This window comes from Taurulus bubalis (genome assembly GCF_910589615.1).
Source record: "Taurulus bubalis genome assembly, chromosome: 11".
NCBI lineage: Eukaryota > Metazoa > Chordata > Actinopteri > Perciformes > Cottidae > Taurulus > Taurulus bubalis.
In genome coordinates this window covers 28,059,755-28,083,690 of record NC_136599.1, presented here as the reverse complement: position 1 = coordinate 28,083,690, position 23,936 = coordinate 28,059,755, and the positions used below count along the sequence as shown (strand labels likewise).

Genomic DNA, 23,936 nt, shown 5'->3' with positions numbered 1-23,936 from the left:
AGCTTTGAGATGTTAAAACGTAGGGTGGGAAGCCCGGAGGCGTTCAGGAACATCCTTTCAACACTGTAAATATGAACGTCATTTGTGATCAGTCGGCTAACAGACATGATTTCTATTTTAAACGGCTTTAAAGTCGGATTTATCAGACCATGGCCAATCCAAAACCATCTCCCCGCTCTGCACTCTTCGTGTCGGAGTCAGCTGGTGTACTTTCTTACATCAGCTGCCATCTTTGAGCTGCGGCTCCCCTGGGTCATGTCTCCTGCATCGGGAGCGCCGGACATGAAACGGTGTCGTTTCGCTGGAGCTCCTTGCACCACGTGATATGTATCACGTGCGGCTTCAGGCCGTCCAGAAAGACTCCCTTTTCTGCTTCCCGCTGCCATAACCGCCTACTTTTCTTTGCTAAATATCTATCTGGGGGCTATAAGTCAGTCTCACCCAGTCCACTCCTCTCTTTCCTCTTCCCTTCCCTCTCAGACGCAGACGAGGAGAGAAGGAGAGAAGGAGAGAAGGAGGGAGCAGCAGACTCCACCCAGACAGACCGCCAGCGAACCACCAGTCAGCCGAGTCCATAAAGATGAGTGCGTCACACCCCCGGCTCCACCAGAGCGCCGCGCCCGCTCCTAACGCTCTCTCCACGGACAAGGACGCAGAAATGCCCGCCACGGAGAAGGACCTGGCCGAGGATGCGCCGTGGAAGAAGATCCAGCAGAACACCTTCACGCGCTGGTGCAACGAGCACCTGAAGTGCGTCAACAAGAGGCTCGGCAACCTGCAGACGGACCTCGGCGACGGGCTGCGGCTCATCGGGCTCCTGGAGGTCCTGTCCCAGAAGAAGATGTTCAGAAAGTACAACCAGAGGCCCACCTTCCGCCAGATGCAGCTGGAGAACGTGTCGGTGGCCCTGGAGTTCCTGGACAAGGAGAACATTAAGCTGGTGTCCATAGGTGAGTCCGAGGGTAATGAATGAGAGCCCCCTAACGCACCTCGACCTCCATTCAGGTGCTCCCTCTCCGTTGTGCATACCAGGTCACTTTGCTTGAAGAAATGAACTGAAAGTGGGGCTAAGCAGCTGCTCAAGCTGGAGCACAGTGTCCCGCAGCCGGTGATCACGGAGAGAACTGTTGAAGAAAGTTAAGCATGTTGGTGCCCAGTAAAAAAAAAAGAAGAAAAAAAAGAAAGTCGGCTTGTAAAGAAGGAGTGCTGGGTTCTCTGTGAACCGGTGTTAAATAAGGGTTGGGGTCATTACCCAGTGTGTTTTCAGGCGTTTCCCTGGAGTCCAGGGGCGTTGGGCTTTTGTCTCCGCCGTTCCACAGTGAGGTGGTTGTTCTGGGAGGAGGGGGTCTGACTGAGGGGCCCAGGCTCTCTGAGGTCTGCCAGCTGGGCTCAACTTTGTGGGCCTGGAAGTAACCCAGGCCTAGTAGGACAGTAGAGCTGATCCTACACACACACACACACACAGGGCTATTGTCTGTGCTCATGTCGTGCAGTGGGCTGTGGCTGGGTCTCCACAGCGTCAGAGAGGACGCTGGGTTTCATGGGCTCTTCCTGCATGTCGCCTCGTACCTGCTCGCAGCATGGGGGATTTTGCAACTACTGCATATAAACTCATGTATTTGTTTTGCTGCTGAACTGTAATACAGAACCAGGAGGACGTGGTCTTCTTGTGTTCATCTCCCCATACAGAATAGGTTGCCCCACTGCAGTGAATGAGTGGCGCTCAACAGGGTGCTGGATGGATTTGGTTCCAAATCCAATCTAGCTGTTAATTTCGATTCATAGTTGAGATTGCATGTTTCTTTTATTTTGCGATCAGGCAGGAATCTGTACTGTTGTTCCTGTGTCGTGTAAGTCGGCTGATGAATGATCGGATGACGTGATATCAGAACGGTGAATAGACTCACATACTCGCGGTACCCGATCCAGTAATTTAGACTTGATAGGAGGCCTTTCCGATACTGGAGCAAGTCTACATAAAGTGACTAAGCCGATCAGATGTTTCACCCTGTCCACACCTGGAGTAAAGGCAAGACTGCAGGCTCTCTGAGGCGACACCTTTATCAGCAGAGAGTCTGTGGTTTGTGGCCGAGCCAGTGTGACTCAGACATGAGTGAGTCTCTGTCTGGCTCACTCCACGGTTTCCACCGCTAGCAGCCAACAGGTGAGTCCACAGCACTGTTTTTGCATCATGTCAAATACGATGTCACTTGAAATTTCGTCCTAGCGGACAGGGAGCGGTGGAGCTGCTGAGGACGGGTCTCCTCATGGGTGGAGGTTGGTAAGGTAGTATTCAGGGCATTGCACTGGCCCCAGTGAGCCATCCTACTGACTCACCCTCATCCTAACTGCTCCTGTTGAGTCATTTCATCTGAAGATGAGAAAGCAGCCTGCGCTCCTGTTTTACTTCCTCATTTCATTGCAGAAAGTGGGCACACCCAGCCAGCAACCCTTACCACAAATTACAAAACTCCTCAGCGTTGATTCTCTTTCTTCGGTCTGAAGCTCTCGCTGTCTCTGTTTGGTTTCACCAGTTTGCGTTCAACTTTTCTGCCCGTTGTGGATGTTGATGTCCACATTTCTTTTGTTTCTCCTTTGCTTGATACACAACAGTACTCTGTTTTACACTATCATCATGAGTTACTTTAGACAAGCCAGTCATTTTCTCCATCCAAGAGGCCACAGTGGTGGAGTGTGGAAGTGGACTAGGGGTGAAAACAACAATCTATAAAATGTCTGGAAAGAGAAAAATATCCCCAGAGCTTGAGGCGACTTCAGGCCCAATGTTTACAATTATATGGAACAGATATGACAAGCTACAACCAATACATATTGGGTATTTGTCTTTGATAATAACAGACTAACTGAAAATATGAAGCTGGCTGCAGCAGCTGGTTGACTTAGCATAAATACAAGAAAGGACAAGAAAGATGTTTCCCTGTTTCTTTTCTTTGTGCTAAGCTAAGCTAATGCACAGACTTATTATTCTCCTGATCTAACTCTCAGAAAGAAAGCGAATAGACAAGTTTCCCAAAGTCACAAACTATTGTTATAAATGATGAATTGAATATCAAAATAGTTGGGGATTAGTTTTCTATTGATGGACTTCAATTAACAAACTGCCCTAAACTACTGTAACTGATTTATACAACCAGAGGAGTCGCCCCCTGGTGGTCAGAGACAATGCATCTTTAACACATGAAGCATAGACTTCTATACAACCAGAGGAGATGCCCTCTGGTGGTCAGTAGAGACCATTACAAACACAGTGTAGTGGATGGCCTTCAAAAGAAACAATCGTTTTTAACTTGGCCCTTGTTCTCTTTTCTACAGTGACCTCTAGTGAGTCCGGGGGAAGGCCAATCACTGAGCCAGCCTTTCTGATCATCTTATTGATCCTGTTTTTATCATCCCCAGCAAAGCACAGCATAGAAGAGGACACTAGCTAAGATCCCCTGATAAATAAAAAACATGAAGAATCTTTCTGCTGATATCAAAGGATCTAAGCTTCCAGAAGACGAATGTTAGCTACTGGGCAGCTGGAACGTTAGCCGCTCACGGCTAACGTTCCAGCTGCCCAGTAGCTAACATTCTCTCACACACACACACACACACACACACACCGATCCCCACTGAGCCACAGTTGTCCACATGAAGCATAGACTTCTATACAACCAGATGGACAGGAGACAGCTTTAACACATGAAGCATAGACTGTAGCTTTGACTCTCCACTGAGATGAGGGTTGTTGTTACGTGAAATGGATCCATAGTGGTTGTCATGGTGGATCTTTCAGCAGGCTGAGAAGCTGGAAAAACCTCAACAGTAACCAAACTAATACAAACATAATAACATAACAGGGTAGAGAGGACGTAGAGCAATGTGGGGACCTCGCACTCCCTCTCTCTGCAGTTTTGACAAAGCCCACGTGATTACATTGATGTTATCTGTTTGCCTGAGCACTTTATCTTATGCTTAATTTAATATATATTGCACTGTTCTGGTCGTTGATTGTTGATGGTTGATTGTCTCGTCTAATGTTATGCACCTTCCGCCAAGAAAAAATCCTCGTTTGTGTAACATTTCTGGTAAATAAACGGTTTCTGATTCTGATGATCTGGCACCGGCAGCATACACATGATTGCTGATAAATCCAGGGTAGAACTGACTTGTAGTCGGCCAGGAACGTGGTTAGAGAGTGGCAGGGCTGCCATCTACTGTAGCGGAGATGGGAGAGACACTGATGGTAGCAATGGTCAAAACAGGCTGAGGCTCTCCATCATGTCTTATAATGTCACTATAAACTCTGCATGTGCTTTACATATGTCTGTCAGCGTATGTTCATATTCCACTGTGCTCATCACACCCATGTATTGGCCAATTATTTTACTTGGCATTATTCTGTTTGATGTACGACGGAGCTTTAGCACACACTACCTATGTACTATGTTTTATTAATAACAATAATTTGTTTATTCTTTGTCAGCTTCTTGTCAGCAGCCCAGCCCAGTTTTTAACTCTTAATCTGTACCTGACTGAGCTTGTGAGGAGCTCGTCAGGTAACATGAAGAACGGCAGCGGTAGTGCCAAACTCTTCCCGTCATACGTGCTCACAGGCGGGATGTGGAACAATCGGAGCTGTGGTGTAACCCTGAGCCTGGCGGCAGAGACATGCAGGTTGAGACAGACCGCTGTGTGGCAACCAGCAGGCTGTCTCCTCCTGTTATGTTCCTGAAAGAACGAGATAAACAAGCACACAGAAGAAGTTATCCTTCTGCTCGAACCCTAACCCTCATCTAAGGTAATGTTACTTTATCGAGATGAGATAATATAATCTTTCTCTTACAACTGGGAAAATGAAAAGCAATAACACGCATCCTTGACGTATCCATTTGAATACAGTACTGCGTGGTTTTGAAGCTGTAGTCTCACCTGCTGTGTTGTGGCTGATTGTTGGCCAACTTTTTTGCTGTGTTACTGCCACAGTTGAGTCAGTGGACGTGTCTTAAACTTGCAGTATTTCTGCTGGCCATCAGGGGGCGACTCCTCTGGTTGCAAAAAGAAGTCTGTCCACAACTTTACCATTTTAGCTCTCTCTCATTACTCTTATCAGTCTAAGCTAAAGTTATTTTTCTCAGAAGTTGGTGAACAAGACAGTTAAAAGGAGAGTGACTATTGGACTTCCATTCATCAGGACGCTAGGAACACAACTCCAAATGAGTGCTAATGTTGCTACGCCTCTGCTGAAAGTGTAAATAAGCCACTGTTTGCCATAGAACAAGGACAACATAAGGACAACAATGTGTTTACAGCCGGTTTGTAGGTTTAAACTAGGCCCCTTAGGAGCTAGCATTAGCAGAGTACGTTAGCAAACCACTAACTAGCGTTAGCACGCTAGCTACTTTTGTAAGGGTGAAGAAAGAGCTACCCAGCTTTACAGAAACAGTGTTGTTCATTGTCTCCTGTCTCAATCACCAGGTGACGTGCTTGTTCACTTTCACACTGTGATCTGTAGCTTTGCTCTGTCTTTATCTTTTTTATTCTGTTTTCATTGCTGAATCAGTTTTTACTTTGTGATATAGCCTTCAAACATATTCATTCTGTCATATTGATGTAATGTGCTGTAACTCTGTTATGTTGTTCATTCTGGTCACATGACATCTATTCTTCTGTCCCTCCTGAGAGGGATCCTCCTCTGTTGCTCTATGAAGGTTCTTCCTGTTTTCCCTGTGAAAGGGTTTTTTCTTTTTTGGGGAGTTGTTCCTGATCCGATGTGAGGTCCTGGGACAGGGATGTTGTGTGTACAGATTGTAAAGCCCTCTGAGCATCATTTGTAATTTGTGATTCTGGGCTATACAAAATAAACTGAATTGAATATTGGAGAACTTACTGTCTACATCTCCATGAAATCGCTCTTTCCCAAAAATAGATAGGATTTGTGATGGGAAGGGAGTGATTTAGTGACAGTGTGGGCTCCATGGTGACGTAGCTCTGACAGCTTGACGAAGCAGCAGCAGGGCGGGGCTTAGCCAAGGGTCCATTACAGCAGGAATGCTAAAGCAACCCCCAAGACGTCAGTCGTCATCATGTAATGACTTTAACCCACTGGGGAAATCTAAACAGTCTGCATACTGAGAGCCTGCTTGTGTTAGGGATGTCAAACAACATCAAATGAAATCTTACATTTCAGAAAGGAGATAAAGGGTGGGGCAAAGGGCAGAGAGGATTGTTGGAGTGAGATAACCAAGAGTTTGGCCACTCAGTTGGGTCTAAATGGATTACTTCCTGCCCGCTCATTACCATTAGCATAACTTCCTGTCTGCACAGGCAAAAGAGGACTGGTCAAGTGGATACTGAGGATTAGCACAGTGCGCTTTCCCATTCAGTACAGTGGTATTCAGGCTATTGCATTACATCAGAGTTGGAAACATGCCCCAACACCCCATGCCTCATGTTCAGACTGAACAAGCACACATACAGCAACATATTATTTAACTCACTCACAGATATTGCAATGGTTAGGTTAGATATTTCAATAAATTGGCCACTTGCATATAAACTGCAATGACTCATCATATCCTGTAACTTAAAAACATTCTTATTGTTTTTAAATGAATCGAACCCAAAACAACTGCACTGGATGATGGCAGTTGTTTGTGCTCTGTGTCCTGTCAATTATGTTACAAGGTTTTAGCTCCAAACACTCTCACCCTTGGATCGACTTTTCTAGGCCGAGAACTACCTATTACTCGGAAACCCTAACTCTGCTCTTCTGGTTCATCGCGGTTCTCTGAGGTTTCCAGGAAACAACCGCCTGGTATTTGTTCCCCCCCCTTAGTTTGTTCGTTGTTTTATGTGATGCCTCTGTCCTCCTCTCACCTCCTCAGCCTCTCTCTTAGCCTGTCCCTATACTCACTGCTCCCACTCATGTTTTTCATTTCTCTCTCTCTGCCTATCCCTTCAACAGTTTTCTAATTTTCCGTCCATCCTCAGCGGGTGCTGTTGTCAGTGTGGGCTTTTAAAAATGTGCCACACAGCACTTTTCCTTACCTTTTTTTGTCGGCCCTCCCCTCCCTGTGCTGTCCTCCCTCCGTCTGTAACCAGAGCCCGGGAATGGGAGGGCTGCCAGGATCCAGTTTGCTTCTGCCCTTTTAAGGCTAAAAAACCAGGACGGACTTTTTCCAGCGGAGGGAGTGGAGAGAAGGGAGGGAGGGAGGAGGACTGGAAGGAGTAGAAAGGAAGAGGAGGAAGTGTAGTACCTCCAGTGTGGCTTGTTGCATGGAGTTAGAGGGGGGAAGAAGAGAGCGCCAGGTCAATGATCTTCAGCTTTTGAGGCTACAAGCTGTGTGTGTGTGTGTGTGTGTGTGTGTGTGTGTGTGTGTGTGTGTGTGTGTGTGTGTGTGTGTGTGTGTGTGTGTGTGTGTGTGTGTGTGTGTGTGTGTGTGTGGGGGGAATGTGTGACATTTCCTCAGAGACTGTCGGACCAGGGTTTGGTCACTCCAACCACTCTCTCTTTTCCATACTTGCGTACACATTTGGTCTTCATGTCTGAGGAGTCTGCCCAAAGTAACTTTGTTCCAAAGTACGACGTGATAGTCCCACTCACTCACAATGCTAATGTTTAGTGTATAATCTCTTAGGGAAAATGCTAATGTTGAGAGGAGAGCCTTATGGACAATACTAATGTTTTAATCATGTGTTGGTGGATATATTGTATAAATATGAGGACATCATGAGCGATAGACAGGGAGAGGACAGTCCTCGGGTCCATGTAGACCTGCTGTGCTGTTCGGTCCTTTACAACATCCCAGGACTAATGTGCACCAGATGTGGCAATGCAGCCTGAATACTGTGCAGAACCGTTCCTCTCTGAGCGTTCTCCTCCCTCTCTAAAATGTTCAGGGGTCAGGGGTTGCGATGATGTCATAGCGATGCCACATGAGGGAGAGGGGGGGTCAGCAGCTACGAGCCACATAGATGAGTCATGGGAGTTTTCGGGGGCAGATGGAGCATAAACCCCAGACATGCACACTCTCCATACGGTAGCCTGGGTTGACTCTGCCCCTCTATATCTTATGAGTCAGCAGAGGAGCGCCTGATCCGCGTCTGTGTCCGTATATGGGCTGCATCAGGCTCGGTGCACTGTGGTCTGCCGGGAATGCTGGCAGATTCCTTGCATGTTTAGTGGCTTTGTGTGTGTGTGTGTGTGTGTGTGTGTGTGTGTGTGTGTGTGTGTGTGTGTGTGTGTGTGTGTGTGTGTGTGTGTGTGTGTGTGTGTGTGTGTGTGTGTGTGTGTGTGTGTGTGTGTGTGTGTGTGTGAGAGAGAGGTTGGAATCAGAGAGCAGCACACAGAGACTGTGTGCCGATGTCCTGCCCCGGACGGCTTTGTTACATCCAGAAAAGTGAAGGCGCAAGCTTGACAGTGCTCATCACATTCTGCTGCCACGTTGTAGGATACAATGAAAAAGAAAACATAGTTTCTCTCTATTTCATGAACTGGGGACAATCAACATTTGTAATACTCATTAGTTGAAATGTGTGCTCTTGTTCTGGTTTTGTTGTGGTCGGACTATGAGACGCACTTCTACTTCAGCTGACTAACATTCCTGCTGCGAGTGCCAGCCTGTGGTACACGTGCACAGCCCCTCCCGTCCTTAACGGCCCTCAGGCAACTGTGTGATATCGGGCTACATAAGTAAAGTTGACTCTAGCTTTATCTGTCTCCAGGCAACCCTTATATCTCTTGTTGCCTCCCTCTCTTTCCTTTCCTGTCTCCTGCGTCTCGGCTTGCCTCTTCTTTTCTCCCATCATTCCTGAGTTGCCACTCGGTTACTAGAAGGATCCAGCTCTGCTCAAAGTTCCCATGGTGGTGGGTGTGTTTTATCCACGGGGAGCAGCTGGTGAGCCCATCTCTCTGTTGGAACACAACTTCAGACGAGCAGCACGCTGAGTTTGTAGCTCTGCATGTAAAGCTAAAGAACTCGTCAGTGTTTATTCATGTCTTAACGGCCTTTTCCAGACGGGGCCCCCCTAACCTCCACTCTTTAGACCCCCCCTTCATCCCGATTCTGCAGCTCTGGGACGCAGCTTTCAGACCCTCCTACTGCCGGCTTTAAATATTCAGCCCCCCGTCTGCAGCCGCATCAGCCTCATGCAAACCATCAAAGAAAACAACCTCCTCAGGAGTGGAGCTTTTATTGTTGTTGGAGTTGAGCGGCTGCTACCAACAATTATTCCAGTCTAGACGTCAATAAGCAAACAAATGGCCGGGCTAGCTTCTGGTTGCATCACTGTGTGCTCTCTCTGAACACAGACGAATGCCTCAACTGTTGGAGCAACCAAACGTTGCTAGATGTGCTGGTTGGCTCATTCTGTTGCTACACGTAAGAGTTTACATCTACATATAGGGAATTACCCGCCGCATTAAACACACAACAGTATTAGAGGCTGCACTAGAACAGAATCAGGGTTTAGATGAAACTCTTTTAAAAGCTTCATCGGAGCAGGTTCTGCGCTGTGGGGGGTTTGTAGTTTCCAGACCATGCTCCAGGACTTCTAGGAATGCATCCCTCCTCCCTGGAGACGAAGCCATACGAGGCCATCAGACGTTGAATAACAGACACTCCGATCATTACGTCTGAAACACTGAGGCGCTTCAGCCTCCACTTCAGGAGGAGCAAAGATCAGACTCTACTCATCCGTTTCTCAGTCGGTATATTCCATTTCCAAAACATCTTTGGAAACGTTGAAATCCCCTCCACCCTCAGTTCTTCTTATCGGACTGAAGCTCTTCTAAATAAAATGATCTGTTTGTCTACTATGAGTGTGTAAGATTGTTTTAAGTTGTAAAGAGGCGGTAACATGACTTCACATCTGTCCCCCCTCTCTCTTCCTCTGGACTCCAGACTCTAAAGCCATCGTGGATGGGAACCTGAAGCTGATCCTGGGTCTGATCTGGACCTTGATCCTGCACTACTCTATCTCCATGCCCATGTGGGATGAGGATGAGGAGACGGATGACGGCAAACAGAAGACGCCCAAGCAGAGGCTGCTGGGCTGGATCCAGAACAAACTGCCTGAGCTTCCCATCACCAACTTCCACAGGGACTGGCAGACCGGTCGGGCCCTGGGAGCCCTGGTCGACAGCTGTGCTCCAGGTGAGTGCGCACCTTTGTTTTCCTTGTCCTGGGACGTGTTATGTGTGGGTCAGTGGAGGTGAAGGACTAGAATGTGTGCGTGTGCGGACAGGAAAGGGTCTGATGCCGGGTCAGGGGAGGCATCGGCGCCTGTCATCTGTGGGCCGGGGGCGATGAGGAGGGGCATTCCTCCCACTACAGCCATGTTAGATTAGGAAAGTGAGGCATAAAGGAGGTTTCTGTTTACATGCTCAGGATGTTTGGCATACCTGTGGATCCCTCGCAGCCCTGAGCCGGAGAAATAGTTGGCATTAGGTCCCTGCAGCAGATTTCCAGCAGTGTCCAAAAACAACAAACCCTCGGACTCAGAATCAGTTTTGAACAAGCAGATAAAAACAACCGCTGACACACTTTGCCAGCGTGTGAGTTTGTGATGACGGAAGAGCCTACCACCCAGTGGGTTCAAGGGCAGACCTGTTGAAGAGCCACAGACACACCTAATGATCACTGCTGCCTGTTCACCTTCAGATGAAGATTAGACGTGCTTGTCTACTGTGATTGTACGAGTGTGTTTGCGCTCATGCTCCTTTCTCTCTGCAGGGCAGTAACACAGAATGGTATCTTACTGAACATGTATCCGTGTTCATTGTGTTTGACTGAACAGCTTTAAATACAAAAGGTATCGTCATTGTAATTGCATTATATTGTCATGAGATGGTCAGCTCAGCTCTTTCCTGCAGGTCTGTGTCCTGACTGGGATCAGTGGGATCAGACCAAACCAGTGGACAATGCACGCGAGGCCATGCAGCAAGCTGACGACTGGCTGGGCATCCCACAGGTAAGAGAACACCATGAAGTCTTCTAATGAATGTCTGCCTGTCCAACTGGGTGTAGCAGGACCCCTATGTGGGACCCCCATGAGGCGCGTGTCCTCGGTGGCGGTGCGAACGGCTCTGATCGGTTTAGTGCTACCGGCGCCGTCTCTCAACTGGGATGGACTGTCCTCAGGGGTCTGCGCCGAGGTCGGCAACCACCCAGACCCGTCTTGAAACGAGGACCCCGTCTTGTTTACCATGTTTCATGGTCGTGACTCTCCACCATTCATATTTATTAGGGCTGGGCGTTAAAAACGCGTTAACGTGTTAATAACGCGCTAACGCAGCAAACTATTAACGGCGTTAATCATTTGATCATGCGTTAACTCCTTCTTTTTTATTTTTAGGGGCTTTATGCTGCCACACACAGGTGCTGCACTTTAAATCTCTCCCAGACGGCGTAGTTCAGACCTGGGCATCTTACGGCTCTCAGTCCAGCAAGCCTGAGGTCAATCAAAAAATAAAAATAAATAAATAAGATGCGCGCCATAAATGCATTACAACGGCACTGCTTTTACTTTGAAGGTAATTTACGTGTGCGCGCACGCTTCCACAGCCTCACAGACCGGCTTGTTGCCAAGAGACTGAAGCACGTATTGTTCTGTAGTTTCTGTGCTCAGCGAGCCGCTCCGCCTCACAGGAGCCTCGCTCTCCAGAGAGAACATTAATCGCGCAAAGCCGCTGCTGAGATACCCGTTAGCTGTCCTTCACATCTCCACCTCATCCAACCAGACTTCAGTGCTCTTGTTCAAGACAACACAGACTGGACTTTTCTCACTGAGTAAGAAACACTGAACTGAACAAGATCAAAAGCACTGATTGCTTTTGTATAAAGTTAATCAATTGCTGGTCTTTAACATACATCTTTAAGGTAAGCAACAAACTGAACATGACAAAAGGAGGAGTGGCTTGTCCCTCACAGGGACCCTTACTACTGAACATGACAAAAGAAGGAGGGGCTTGTACCTCACAGGGACCCTTACTACTGAACATGACAAAAGAAGGAGTGGCTTGTACCTCACAGGGACCCTTACTACTGAATATGACAAAAGAAGGAGGGGCTTGTCCCTCACAGGGACCCTTACTACTGAACATGACAAAAGAAGGAGTGGCTTGTCCCTCACAGGGACCCTTACTACTGAACATGACAAAAGAAGGAGTGGCTTGTCCCTCACAGGGACCCTTACTACTGAACATGACAAAAGAAGGAGTGGCTTGTACCTCACAGGGACCCTTACTACTGAATATGACAAAAGAAGGAGGGGCTTGTCCCTCACAGGGACCCTTACTACTGAACATGACAAAAGAAGGAGTGGCTTGTCCCTCACAGGGACCCTTACTACTGAACATGACAAAAGAAGGAGGGGCTTGTCCCTCACAGGGACCCTTACTACTGAACATGACAAAAGAAGGAGTGGCTTGTCCCTCACAGGGACCCTTACTACTGAACATGACAAAAGAAGGAGGGGCTTGTCCCTCACAGGGACCCTCACTACTGAACAGACTGTTTATGTTGTTCCCTGATAAAAGACAAATGTTTCTTCTTCAGCATGATATTAAGCTGTTTTACATTAGAATAAAATAGTCTATAAAATCTGAAAATAAATACAATATTTAATGGAATGACCAGTCATATAGAAGCATAAAAAAAATTAAATACATAATTTTTTTCTTCCCATGCATATATTTTTCATTTATATACTGTTGTTAACTTGCTGTTGCTCCAGAGGACCTGTTATATTGTTCTGATAACATTACTTTAAAATAATAGCGCGCAATACACTAGTTTTTACTTCATTATTGAATTTGGCGCATCATGCGATTAATCAGTCAATTTTTCATGAAATTATTTACAAGTTCTTCAAAGATCTAGCTTCTTAATTTTGCTCTCAAATTGCACCAGATTGACCCATTTAACGTTATGCATTGAGGATATAAGCCTATAAGATATGAGGCTGCTGATATTCTCTATATTTCCTTACAAATCTTGTTTACAAATCTCATGTATCAAACAAACCCAACTTCTCTTCACTGTCTAAATTCCTATTGAAAGGTAAATGTTTAAAGGGGCCACTCATGATGATGAAAAGTCTGTTCCGGGTGCCGCGTCTTGGAGAAGAGCCGATCCTCAGGATGCAGTCGTACCTGACTGGATCCCTTTGGGCTAATAGAAGGCCGTTCTCTACTCTCTGTTCCTGTGGCTAAGCTTCGTTAACAAAGAGCAGAGTCCAAAACATTCAGGTGGCAGGTAATACCTAGTAATGTACATTCTGAGTAACTTAATAACAAGCAAGTTAAACTTTCATCTTAAGCATATCGATCAATATGTTATTTCATAATGTCCGATACATATTTAAACAAGAAAACCTTGATCGGGACATCCTTAGCTTTTGGCAAATATTACTGAAACTGGAGGAAATGTTGTATTTTTAGCTGCAGGTTAATACGCATGTGGTGCTTTGGACTCTAGTGGGACTCATCCTTAAAGAAGACTTGGTACCATACAACCGCAGCGTCCCGGGTTTTACCCCTCTCTCCGTCTCCCCAATTTCTAAACCGTGCTCTGTTAAATAAATACAAAAAATGAATACAAAAAACAAAAGACTTACTGAGAAGGTTTGTTTGACAGGTTTGAAAGACAGAACCTAGTTAATCAGCTGAAGCCATGCAGTCTTGTGGTGAGCTCACCTGCAGGCTCAGGCTGCAGCTGCACAGCCTGGTAGCTGGCACAGCATAGCGTGCTGGTAGTTTGCTCTGTGGTCGCTGCCGTTTCCGCCCTTGCTGGGTTTCTGCTCAGAAGCCGTGTCTGGCCCTTCCCCTGCTGTGTCTGCGGGCTGTGAGCACGTCTGCATGATGCCGCTTGGCGTGCGAGAGTCTCGGGTACTTTCTGAGCCGAGGAAGAGGCTAGTATGTGGTTTTGAACGTGAAATCAAAACACCTCAGATTTTTGTGGGTAGTGCAGTCTTCATGGCAGGAAAACATGCTGACAAGAAGGTGTGTGTTCATGTCCTGGTAGGTGATAACGCCTGAAGAGATCGTGGACCCCAATGTGGACGAACACTCAGTGATGACTTACCTGTCCCAGTTCCCCAAGGCTAAGCTGAAGCCTGGCGCACCTCTACGACCCAAACTCAACCCCAAGAAGGCCCGCGCCTATGGGCCAGGTACACACACACACACACACACACACACACACACACACACACACACACACACACACACACACACACACTTGCATTGAGCTGAGCAGCTGGAAGATTATTAGAGCCAAGGACCCCAAAAAAACTAAGCTAGTCCAAGAGGTTGGACTGGAGCAGTTTCCGATGGTCTGGATACTGCCATAAATGTGACGTGTGTGTGTGTGTGTGTGTGTGAGACGACCCCTACAACTCTGTGGGGTCGGTCCAGGTCCAGGATCATTCTCTAATCTCTCTCTGAAGGTGTGGAGCCCCTCGGTAATGTGGTGATGAAGAAGGCTTTGTTCACCGTGGAGACCATCAGCGCAGGAATGGGAGAGGTGCTGGTTTATGTGGAGGACCCTGCAGGACACCGAGAGGAGGTGAGACACTGGGGTTTAGTGCCATGCTATTTGGGCCATTAGGTCAAAAATGAATGAATCAATCACAGAGCTGGAGGAGAGGGGTAAGGTTTCCCAGAGAAAACCCACAATGTCCAAGATTAAAGTGGTACCGTGTTTAGAAAGAACTTGAATATTCCTTTAGTCGTGAATTTGCAACTTCAATCTTCGAGAAGATCCATATTTAATCTCAAATGTTTTCTTTGAATATTACCCCGCTCCCCTGTAGTTCGGTCCTTCTGAGATGCTTACAGGTTGTTGGTCATCATGGTGTACTGCGTGGTTAACGCTTTGAACTCTTCCTCCAGGCTAAAGTGACGGGCAACAATGATAAGAACCGCACCTACTCTGTCTTCTACATCCCTAAAGTCACAGGCATGCACAAGGTGAGCTGCTTTTCATCACTCCTTGGCATTGTATTTGTCCGATAGTGTAAAAAACCTATTGGATGCTTAAAGATCATTGGACGTTTCAGTGCTGATACAGATACCTGCAGAAAGAGTCTGATTCCAGTGTTTCATGAATAAACTGTCGCCTCACTGTGTGGAAGAAACTGGGATCATTCTTTTGTGTCAAGCAACATCAGACTTGCTTTCGCAAATACTGCTCAGTAAGAATCCATCAGTCATGATTCTGTGGTACAGCATCTGGCACTGAGCTCGCTCTGCATTCTGCTCTGTAGGTCACGGTGCTGTTTGCAGGGCAGCACATCTCTAAGAGCCCCTTCGAAGTGGAGATCGGCAAGTCTCAGGGAGACTCCAGCAAGGCCACGGCACAGGGCCCGGGCCTCGAGCCCTCTGGAAACATCGCCAACAAGACCACTTACTTTGACGTGTACACAGCAGGTAATGGTGGCCGACGGGCTGAGGGCCAGCTGCTCTGCTAGCGTCAGGCAGAAGGATTGAAGAGCACGGTCGGTCCACGCAGACGCTAACCACTTTAGTATTCCCTCCTCCCACTGCTGTCCACCTCAGGCGCTGGTGTTGGCGAGGTGGAGGTGATGATCATTGACCCGGCCGGCAAGAACACCACGGTGACCTGCGCCATCGAGGACAAGGGCAACAGTAGCTACCGCTGCACCTACAAACCCACCCAAGAGGGCCCGCACACCCTCTACGTCACCTTTGCCGGTGGTCAGATCAGCAAGAGTCCCTTCACGGTCACCGTGGGAGAGGGTAGGAGTTCTACATGTAGTCCTACTCCAGCATCACTGGGATAGGAAGAGCTTCACTGTTTTCTGTAAACCACCAACGTTACATTGGAGTCTTAAGATCTGCGTCTCTAATAACCACCAGCTAGTTCACTGTCAGTCTTAAAGGCTAAATGACATGTTTTCTCATGTTCTTTTTTCAGTTGTGTGTAATGCCTTCCTGTCTTCTCCTTCCCCTGTATGGGATGTTGTGTCCTTTCTTCCTTCTCTTTGATAGAGGCCCGGTGGTATCTCTCCTCTCTCTGGAACGGCCTCTTCCTTCTGCTGTCATTTCCTGTTTCCTGGGATCTCTCTTGGGTACCCACTGTGTGTGTGTGTGTGTGTGTGTGTGTGTGTGTGTGCGATAGCATGATGACTGGGTGACGGGCGTGTGCGTGCTATATATATATATATATATATATATATATATATATATATATATATATATATATATATATATATATATATATATATCTATCTAAATGACTCATGCCCAACGGAGAACCTCACACTCATTCTCAGAAGAATCCCACCAGCTAACGGATGCTAAATTTCTTCCAGTTTAGTAGTCTTGAGTGTACACATAGACACAGTAGCATTGTTAAAAATACAGCTTTTAGCATTAAGTTTCTGGATTTCTAGGAATTAAATTAACAGATGTGTGGCAGGGTTGTATACAGCTTGGGATGTCTTTCTGTATTAAAAGCACAGAATGCTTCATTAATGCAATACAAGAAAACGCTGTAATATCGGTGATATCAAAACATTTTGATAACAACAAGGTATTAACATTTGTAACTAATGGCTTCATAAAGCATTTACAAATGTTTAATAGCTCATATGCAGTTTATAAGAACACGTATTGGGTTGCCAGGTTGTTAAAATGTCTTCTTTCTATTTGGTTAAGCAGTTCTAAATGTTGCTAACAAGTAGCTGTTATGGAATAATGGTAAATGCTAAAATGTAGCACAGGTTAAAAAATGTTTATGTTAAAGTCCCAGAACTGAGTCAGTAATGTCAGATACTTAGGAACATCTATATCATTTCAGCTAATGTTAGCCTCCATAAGATGCTGCTAAATGCAGACCAGTGTGCCTCCTTTTCTCATTTCAAATACTGATGATGATTAAGTCATTAAGAGCGTGATCAACAAGTTTCCACATATGTTAATTATTGTTAGTGAATTTTAGTTCACATCGTCTGCAGCACTTCTCTTAACAGAATTAGTAAAGAATCTTCAACGATTTGGTGGGTTGTTTTTATGAATGGATTGTAACCTATAAAGTTTTAGGAAATAATGTATTAACTATTAATACAACTATTATTTATAACATATATAAAAAGTGCCTTCTTTAGGACTTTCACATTTTTGGTATTGCAAAATTCTCGCTTGCGGATATTAAATGTGGAGGGCTTTTATTGTGAAGGGTAAGAACAGAAGGAGTGGATCTGGTCTGCGCTGCCTTCTATTATCATCGGTTTTAATATAATGACATGTAACTGCAGAGTACTAAGCAGTCCACTTCCTGGAACATGTCTGCATCCGCTGCGAGTGGCCTCTCTTCCTGTGGGGTTTCCTTTGCTTCCTGCAGGGCATCAAGCTGTGACTCAGCAGCTCCTATTTTATGCACTTTTAATCTGGATTTATGGAGGAAGCTCATTTCCTTTCCTGTGGTTTGGGAATTGCCTCTGTGGGATAAGATAGATGGGCAGGAGGAAGGTGACTGAAACGCACTGAAAGCTTTCCAGCAACCTTCACTCTTCCTAAACGATGGATTGGAAATAGTTTTGGTTTCATCACTCAGTACCTCTTTCCTCCTCTCCTCGCTGACATCACTGAACTCACACAGACATATTGTTGGAGTCGGAATACTCTCTCTCTCTATCTCCATCTCTCTCTATCTCTGTTTCATGGTGTGTTTCCCTCCACAGCATGCAACCCCAGCCTCTGCAAAGCTAAGGGTCGTGGTCTGCAGCCGAAGGGCCTGAGGGTGAAGGAGACGGCTGACTTCCAGGTTTACACCAAAGGAGCCGGCACCGGGGAGCTCAAAGTCAGCATCAAGGGGCCCAGTAAGTGTTACTGCAGACGGCACTCGCTGGCTGCTTATGGAAACGCATCCCGTGAGAACATAGTGGGCGTTTGGCAGCCGAAGAGCCAGAGGTTCTGTTCCGGAGTTGGTGAAGACCAAAGCGCAGCTGTAAGAAGAGGGAACATGGAGATTACATCCATCAGGGAGCCAAAGAAACGATTCCCAATGAAGGCAAACTATTCCCCATTTTCTGCCATAACCTTTGCCAAGTGTTGTCAGTGTAGCTTGCTCAAAAAGTGCGGTGAGGTCATTCAGAGCATTGAATGTCCATTCAAGTATAAAAGATTGAATTAAAAAAAATGAAGCTCAACAGACTATTACTAGCTTTAGCATTAGCTGGTATCGTTATCAATGATAATAATGTTCTTCAAGCTGGAATAGCTAATGTCTGCCCAAAGAAGCGCCGAGGCGTGTCCCCCCGCTTCCATCTGGAAAAGAAAAAGGACTAAAGGACTTTCAGAATGAATCAAATCTATCTTGACAACTAGATCCCAGCCGCCGTAGTGCCACGTTTGGGGAGGTGGGGGGCTCCTTGGCTTAAAATGGCTTAAAAAGAAGAAAAGGGGCTGATGGTCATCTCTGTTTGCAGAGGGACTCGAGGAGCCGTGTAAAAGGAAAGAGCTCGGAGACGGTGCGTACGGTTTTGAGTATTACCCGACCACACCTGGAACATACAGCATCACCATCACCTGGGGAGGACAGCACATCCCCCGCAGGTACGCACACACTCGCATGGAAACAAGGAGCACAGTTGAAGTACATTGACTTGTCGCTGTGGCTGATCGCTCTGCTCCGTTTAGTCCCATTGAGGTCAAGATTGGTGCCGAGGCCGGGCAGCAGAAGGTGAGGGCCTGGGGCCCGGGGTTGGAGTGCGGCGTTGTAGGCAAATCTGCTGACTTTGTGGTGGAGGCTGTTGGAGACAACGTGGGTACATTGGGTGAGTAGACATGTGCACTGTAACAGCATCCTGACAGCAGGTGTCCTATGTTTCCAAAGTTTGACTTTCACGTCCTCACTGACGGCTCTTTAAGTCGCTGCGTTTGTTGTTTCCCCGTCCAGGCTTCTCTGTGGAAGGTCCATCTCAGGCCAAGATCGAATGTGACGACAAGGGCGATGGATCCTGTGACGTGCGCTACTGGCCCACGGAGCCTGGGGAGTACGCCGTGCACGTGCTGTGCAACAGCGAAGACATCCAGCACTCTCCCTTCATGGCGGAGATCGTCAACCCACCAGCCAAAGACTTCTACCCCGACAAGGTGCACGCACACCCAGGCTAGAGCTGCCTTTCTAATGAATGAATACATGACTCAATGAATGAATGAATAAAGAAAGTGGTTAACAAATAAAAGCCTCAGTTATCGAATTCATGTGCAGGTTAATTAGAAAATTAATAAATATGCGCAGAAATAGATATTTATTTAATGAGTTACATCTTTTTTTTGATTCATTTTTATTTTTTTGATTATTCATATATTGTTCTTAATTAATTAATCTACATTCAACATGTTAATGAGGTCCGCGTACGTGTTTGATTTCAGCTCGTAGTGGAAACGAGGCAAATACGTTAACCAATGGCTGTAAAGTGACCTCATCAACAACCACACCCCTTTAATTGTCATATGAGGGAACAGAAACAATACATGCATTATTGGAAATATTTAAATATGAATGAATTGTTTACAAAATAAGTGCACTTCAGGTTGTGCAGCTGCAAATCAGACGACTACAACATCACGTAGAAGTGTTTTCCTGGAGCTCTTGATGTGTGTGTTCCAGGTGAAGGCGTTCGGTCCAGGCCTTCAAAGCAGTGGGTTGGCTGTTGGAAAGCCCACCGAGTTCACAGTTGACGCCAAGCAAGGAGGAAAAGCTCCTCTGAAGATTGCAGCTCAGGTGTGTGTGTGTGTGTGTGTGTCCCAGCACGTGCACGTGCACGTGCACAGACATGTCTTCATGTTCTGAACACGTGCTCTGAACGTCCCCACAGGACGGTGAAGGTGCTCCTGTGGATGTACAGGTTAAGGATAATGGCAACGGCACCTACGCCTGTACTTACACCCCTCGTAAACCAGTCAAACACACCGCCATGGTCTCCTGGGGAGGAGTCAACATCCCTGACAGCCCATTCAGAGTGAGTCCACAGACGCACACTAAGAATCACAAAGGGTGTTTTATGGGGACGTCTCCTAAGCGGTTGTGTTCTTTTGATCACAGATGAATATCGGAGCAGGCTGCCATCCAAACAAGGTTAAGGTCTCAGGACCAGGGGTCGCCAAGACTGGCCTCAAGGCCTTCGAGCCAACATACTTCACTGTTGACTGTGCAGAGGCTGGGCAAGGTAGAGCCACACAACCCTGTTGCATCCTTTCACACGATGCTTTCTGCTACTGTGTAATGATGTTTTATCAATCACATACGTAGCTTAGACGGGAGATCTGCAGAATGTAATACAGGTTCATCACCTTACATGTCCTCCACTCATTGTTTAGTTTTTAGCCCGGTGTACCTACCTTCCCTGCACCCAGTGACAGATACTGATAACAAAGTTAGCAACTAGCTAGTGGTGGAGAGCAAAACACAGCTAAAAGTTTGTCTTTCATCCATCAGATGGACCGAGACGCGACTCCAGATGGGAGCTAATGTTGCTCTGTGTCTTGTGGATGTGTAAATAGGCATTGGATGCTAATACGTTTGTCTTCCAGGAATAGTTTGGATGTTTTTTGTCTAAGCTCCTTGTCCATCGTGTATTACCAACAGTAGATGGAGTTTAGAGAAACCGATGGATTCTCACTGCTTCAGGTGGAGCGCTGAGAATATTCTTTTCGGCTCTGAAATGGGACCCCAGCAGTTCATTTCTTGGTTCTCGTGCCTTTTCTCCAAACTCATATTCTGCAGTAATACATTGACTGTGGAGAAGAACCTCATACAACCACACTTTAGAAACGTTATCAGATTATGATTTGTCATTGTTGTGTTTTATCTGCTTCCACTGCCCACTAGTGACCAACATATTTGATGGTGTGTTTATTTGAGTGACTCATTAGTTGAAGTAAGACAATAGAGGCTAAATGTCTGCATGTGAAGCATCAGAATGACTTCATCTCCTCCCTCAGGTGACATCAGTATAGGAATCAAGTGTGCCCCCGGAGTGGTGGGACCCGCAGAGGCCGACATAGACTTTGACATAATTCGGAACGACAACGACACATTCACTGTCAAGTACACTCCTCCTGGAGCCGGCAGCTACACCATCATGGTCCTGTTTGCTGACCAGGTGAGTGAGGATCCTGCAGCGTGAGTGGGAGCAGAGCATTGAGTGTATTCGGTTTGGTAAAATGTGTTTGAACACAGTATTGCTTCTGTTTGTTACTTAGGCTATTCCAATGACGCCCATCAGGATCAAAGTGGATCCTTCTCACGATGCCAGCAAAGTCAAGGCAGAGGGACCGGGACTCAGCCGCAGTGGTGAGTCCACCAATCAGCAGTGCCAATTGTGTGCTATTGCGGCGATGCCAACAAACTCTTTGTTTATTGCAATCAAGCCGAGATTGAAGAAGAATTGTGTTTTATTGACTTGCTAACGTCCCCGTTCTCTTTCAGGTGTTGACTTGAACAAGCCCACTCATTTCACTGTGAGCACGAAAGCAGCAGGGAAGGCAAACCTGGACTGCAACTTCAGCGGCCCGACCAAAGGAGAGGCTGTCAAGGACTTTGAAATCATCAACAACCATGACAACACGCACACTGTGAAGTACACACCCGTGCAGCAGGTGAGAGTCACATCAAGTCTCCCCACACACAAGTGTAAAGGGATAGTTTGGATGTTTTCAATGCACGAGGTACGTTTCCATAGTCAGTGTACAAACTAACCAACTCCCTGCCGGAGGCCGCAGTACACCGCCATCTCCGGTTTTCTTTTTTAGGTGTTTAAATACGTTCACAGCAGTGGGTGCTCCTGTCTCGAACTCATCTACTGCAATAAAACGCTGAACCTCATGAAAGCACGCTTCTAACAGTGGGTGAAGGGTGAAGGGGCCTTCTGGAGTTTCCAAATGAAACCACGGCTTTTGGTTTAGGGACAATAAATAATGTCTCAATGTTAATTATTGAGCTAAAGTGATATCGGCATGCGCTTTCTTTGCTTTTTTTTACTACACTAGCTAAGTTTCTCCTCTTGTTTCTAGTCTTTATGCTAAGCTACTAGCTCCATAGTTAATGGGTAGACGAGAGAGCTGTATGGATTTTGTAATCTGACTGGCAGGAAAGTGAGTAAGCTCCCAAAATGTCAAACTATTCCTCAAAATGGATTCAATCATGGACACATTTTTGATGATGTGATGGATAAAGAGGGATATATAGAATAATTGTCATCAAAAAAGTATGAAAGTGTTTTGAGTATAAGTCCTAACTATCACATTTGCTTGGTAAGTCATAAACGGGCGTAACTTCTGTTGGTTCTCTATCACATTATGCTGTTAGTCAAGGCAGTGTGGTTCCTAGGGTGCACCCTTTCCTACATGTTAATGATGTGATCACTTCCTGCCCCAGGGCCCTCTGGGAGTTGCTGTGACCTACGGTGGAGATCCCATTCCCAAGAGCCCCTTCAGCCTTACCGTGGCACCCACACTGGACCTCAGCAAGATCAACGTCACCGGCCTGGGAGACAGTGCGTACTTTCCCTGTCCTCACTCTTCTCCTGCTCCTTTTAGCTCAATCCTCACATGTAGATATAATGCAGTGTACAACCAGAGCTCACTGGCCTTTCTCATGTTGTGCTTTTCATTCTCATTTCTCTTGTTTGCCTAAAATCACTTTTCTGCCAGGAAAATAAACAAATAGATGAAAAATGATGCACGATGGATAATAATAATTATTATCAGTTTGTTAGAAACATTCATGACCTGAGTACAAATTGGAAAAAGTCTTATTGGAAATTATAAATGTATTTATCCAAAGTTTCAGGGTGTGAATTTTCTTTTCATAATTTTTCTTTTCACCCATATAAAAAACTCTCAACCATACCACTTGATATCTGGAGTAGTTTTACAGTGATCTCTTTGCTATGTGTCTCATTGCAGAGATGACTGTAGGCAAAGACCAGGAAGTGACTGTCAAATCAAAGGGTGCTGGTGGTCAGGGGAAGGTCGCCGCCAAGGTGACCTCACCAACAGGGAAGCCAGTGGCCAGCAAGGTGTGACACCACATTTGCTGATTTGCATTCTAGAAGCTTGGTGTCCATGTTTGAAAACACATGTGTGGTCCTCTCAGATTTAAGTTCTAAATGTCTTGATGCTGTTAATGTGTGGTTTTATCCGGAGGATGAACCTGTTCCTATGTGTCGTACCAGGTCGAGCTAGGGCTGAGCCCAGAGACCAGTCAGGTGAAGTTCATCCCCCGAGAGGCGGGGCCATACCAGGTTGAACTGACCTATGATGGAGTGCCCATCCCTGGATCCCCCTTCAACCCGACAGCTTATCCTGTCTCCGATCCTTCCAAGGTCAGCCACAGTCACTGTAGTGTTGCACATCCGTAGAATACAATGTGTTTAACATGTAAAAAGTAATTCATCATTATATCTGTCCGTCCTTGCCCTCCCTTCTCAGGTCCGCTGCTCGGGCCCAGGCCTGGAGCGCGCCAAGGTCGGGGAGAAAGGGGAGTTCATCGTGGACTGCACCAACGCCGGCCCGGCTGAGCTGACCATCGAGATCATCTCGGACAGCGGCACTGAGGCCGAGGTTCACATCCAGGACAACGGAGACGGGACCTACACCATCACTTACATCCCACTCTACCCCGGCTCGTACACGCTCACCATCCGCTACGGCGGTCAGGATGTACCCAACTTCCCCGCTCGGCTCACCGTGGAGCCTGCGGTCGACGCCAGCGGAGTGCGTGTGTTTGGACCAGGAGTGGAGGGCAAAGGTCAGATCTGCTGTAGAAGATCAAAATACAAGATGTGGTTTAGTGTTATGGCCCCTAGATTCATCCCGGTCCCTTTACCCTATGGTCACATGGCACATGTTTCTGCTATCACTTTAATGTCTTCAGAGGAAGCAGGCTGCTGCACCACAG

General features: G+C 46.6%; 1 protein-coding gene across 2 annotated transcripts in view; it reads left to right on the top strand.

Moving 5' to 3' along the window:
- The first annotated feature begins 501 nt into the window (after window positions 1-501).
- flna (filamin A, alpha (actin binding protein 280)) overlaps window positions 502-23,936 on the top strand; it is a 39,291-nt gene continuing 15,856 nt past the window's right edge. For both annotated transcript variants that reach the window (XM_079225982.1, XM_079225981.1), the window contains exons 1-22: window positions 502-950; window positions 9,906-10,157; window positions 10,877-10,974; window positions 14,028-14,175; window positions 14,452-14,570; window positions 14,897-14,974; window positions 15,271-15,433; window positions 15,563-15,763; window positions 17,710-17,847; window positions 18,457-18,583; window positions 18,668-18,804; window positions 18,927-19,123; window positions 19,644-19,757; window positions 19,852-19,995; window positions 20,079-20,202; window positions 20,978-21,138; window positions 21,239-21,329; window positions 21,465-21,634; window positions 22,413-22,530; window positions 22,943-23,055; window positions 23,212-23,361; window positions 23,468-23,786. In XM_079225982.1, the coding sequence (XP_079082108.1) occupies window positions 581-950; window positions 9,906-10,157; window positions 10,877-10,974; window positions 14,028-14,175; window positions 14,452-14,570; window positions 14,897-14,974; window positions 15,271-15,433; window positions 15,563-15,763; window positions 17,710-17,847; window positions 18,457-18,583; window positions 18,668-18,804; window positions 18,927-19,123; window positions 19,644-19,757; window positions 19,852-19,995; window positions 20,079-20,202; window positions 20,978-21,138; window positions 21,239-21,329; window positions 21,465-21,634; window positions 22,413-22,530; window positions 22,943-23,055; window positions 23,212-23,361; window positions 23,468-23,786 (3,532 nt within the window). In that variant the 5' untranslated portion in view covers window positions 502-580. The remainder of the gene's footprint in view (window positions 951-9,905; window positions 10,158-10,876; window positions 10,975-14,027; window positions 14,176-14,451; window positions 14,571-14,896; window positions 14,975-15,270; window positions 15,434-15,562; window positions 15,764-17,709; window positions 17,848-18,456; window positions 18,584-18,667; window positions 18,805-18,926; window positions 19,124-19,643; window positions 19,758-19,851; window positions 19,996-20,078; window positions 20,203-20,977; window positions 21,139-21,238; window positions 21,330-21,464; window positions 21,635-22,412; window positions 22,531-22,942; window positions 23,056-23,211; window positions 23,362-23,467; window positions 23,787-23,936) is intronic.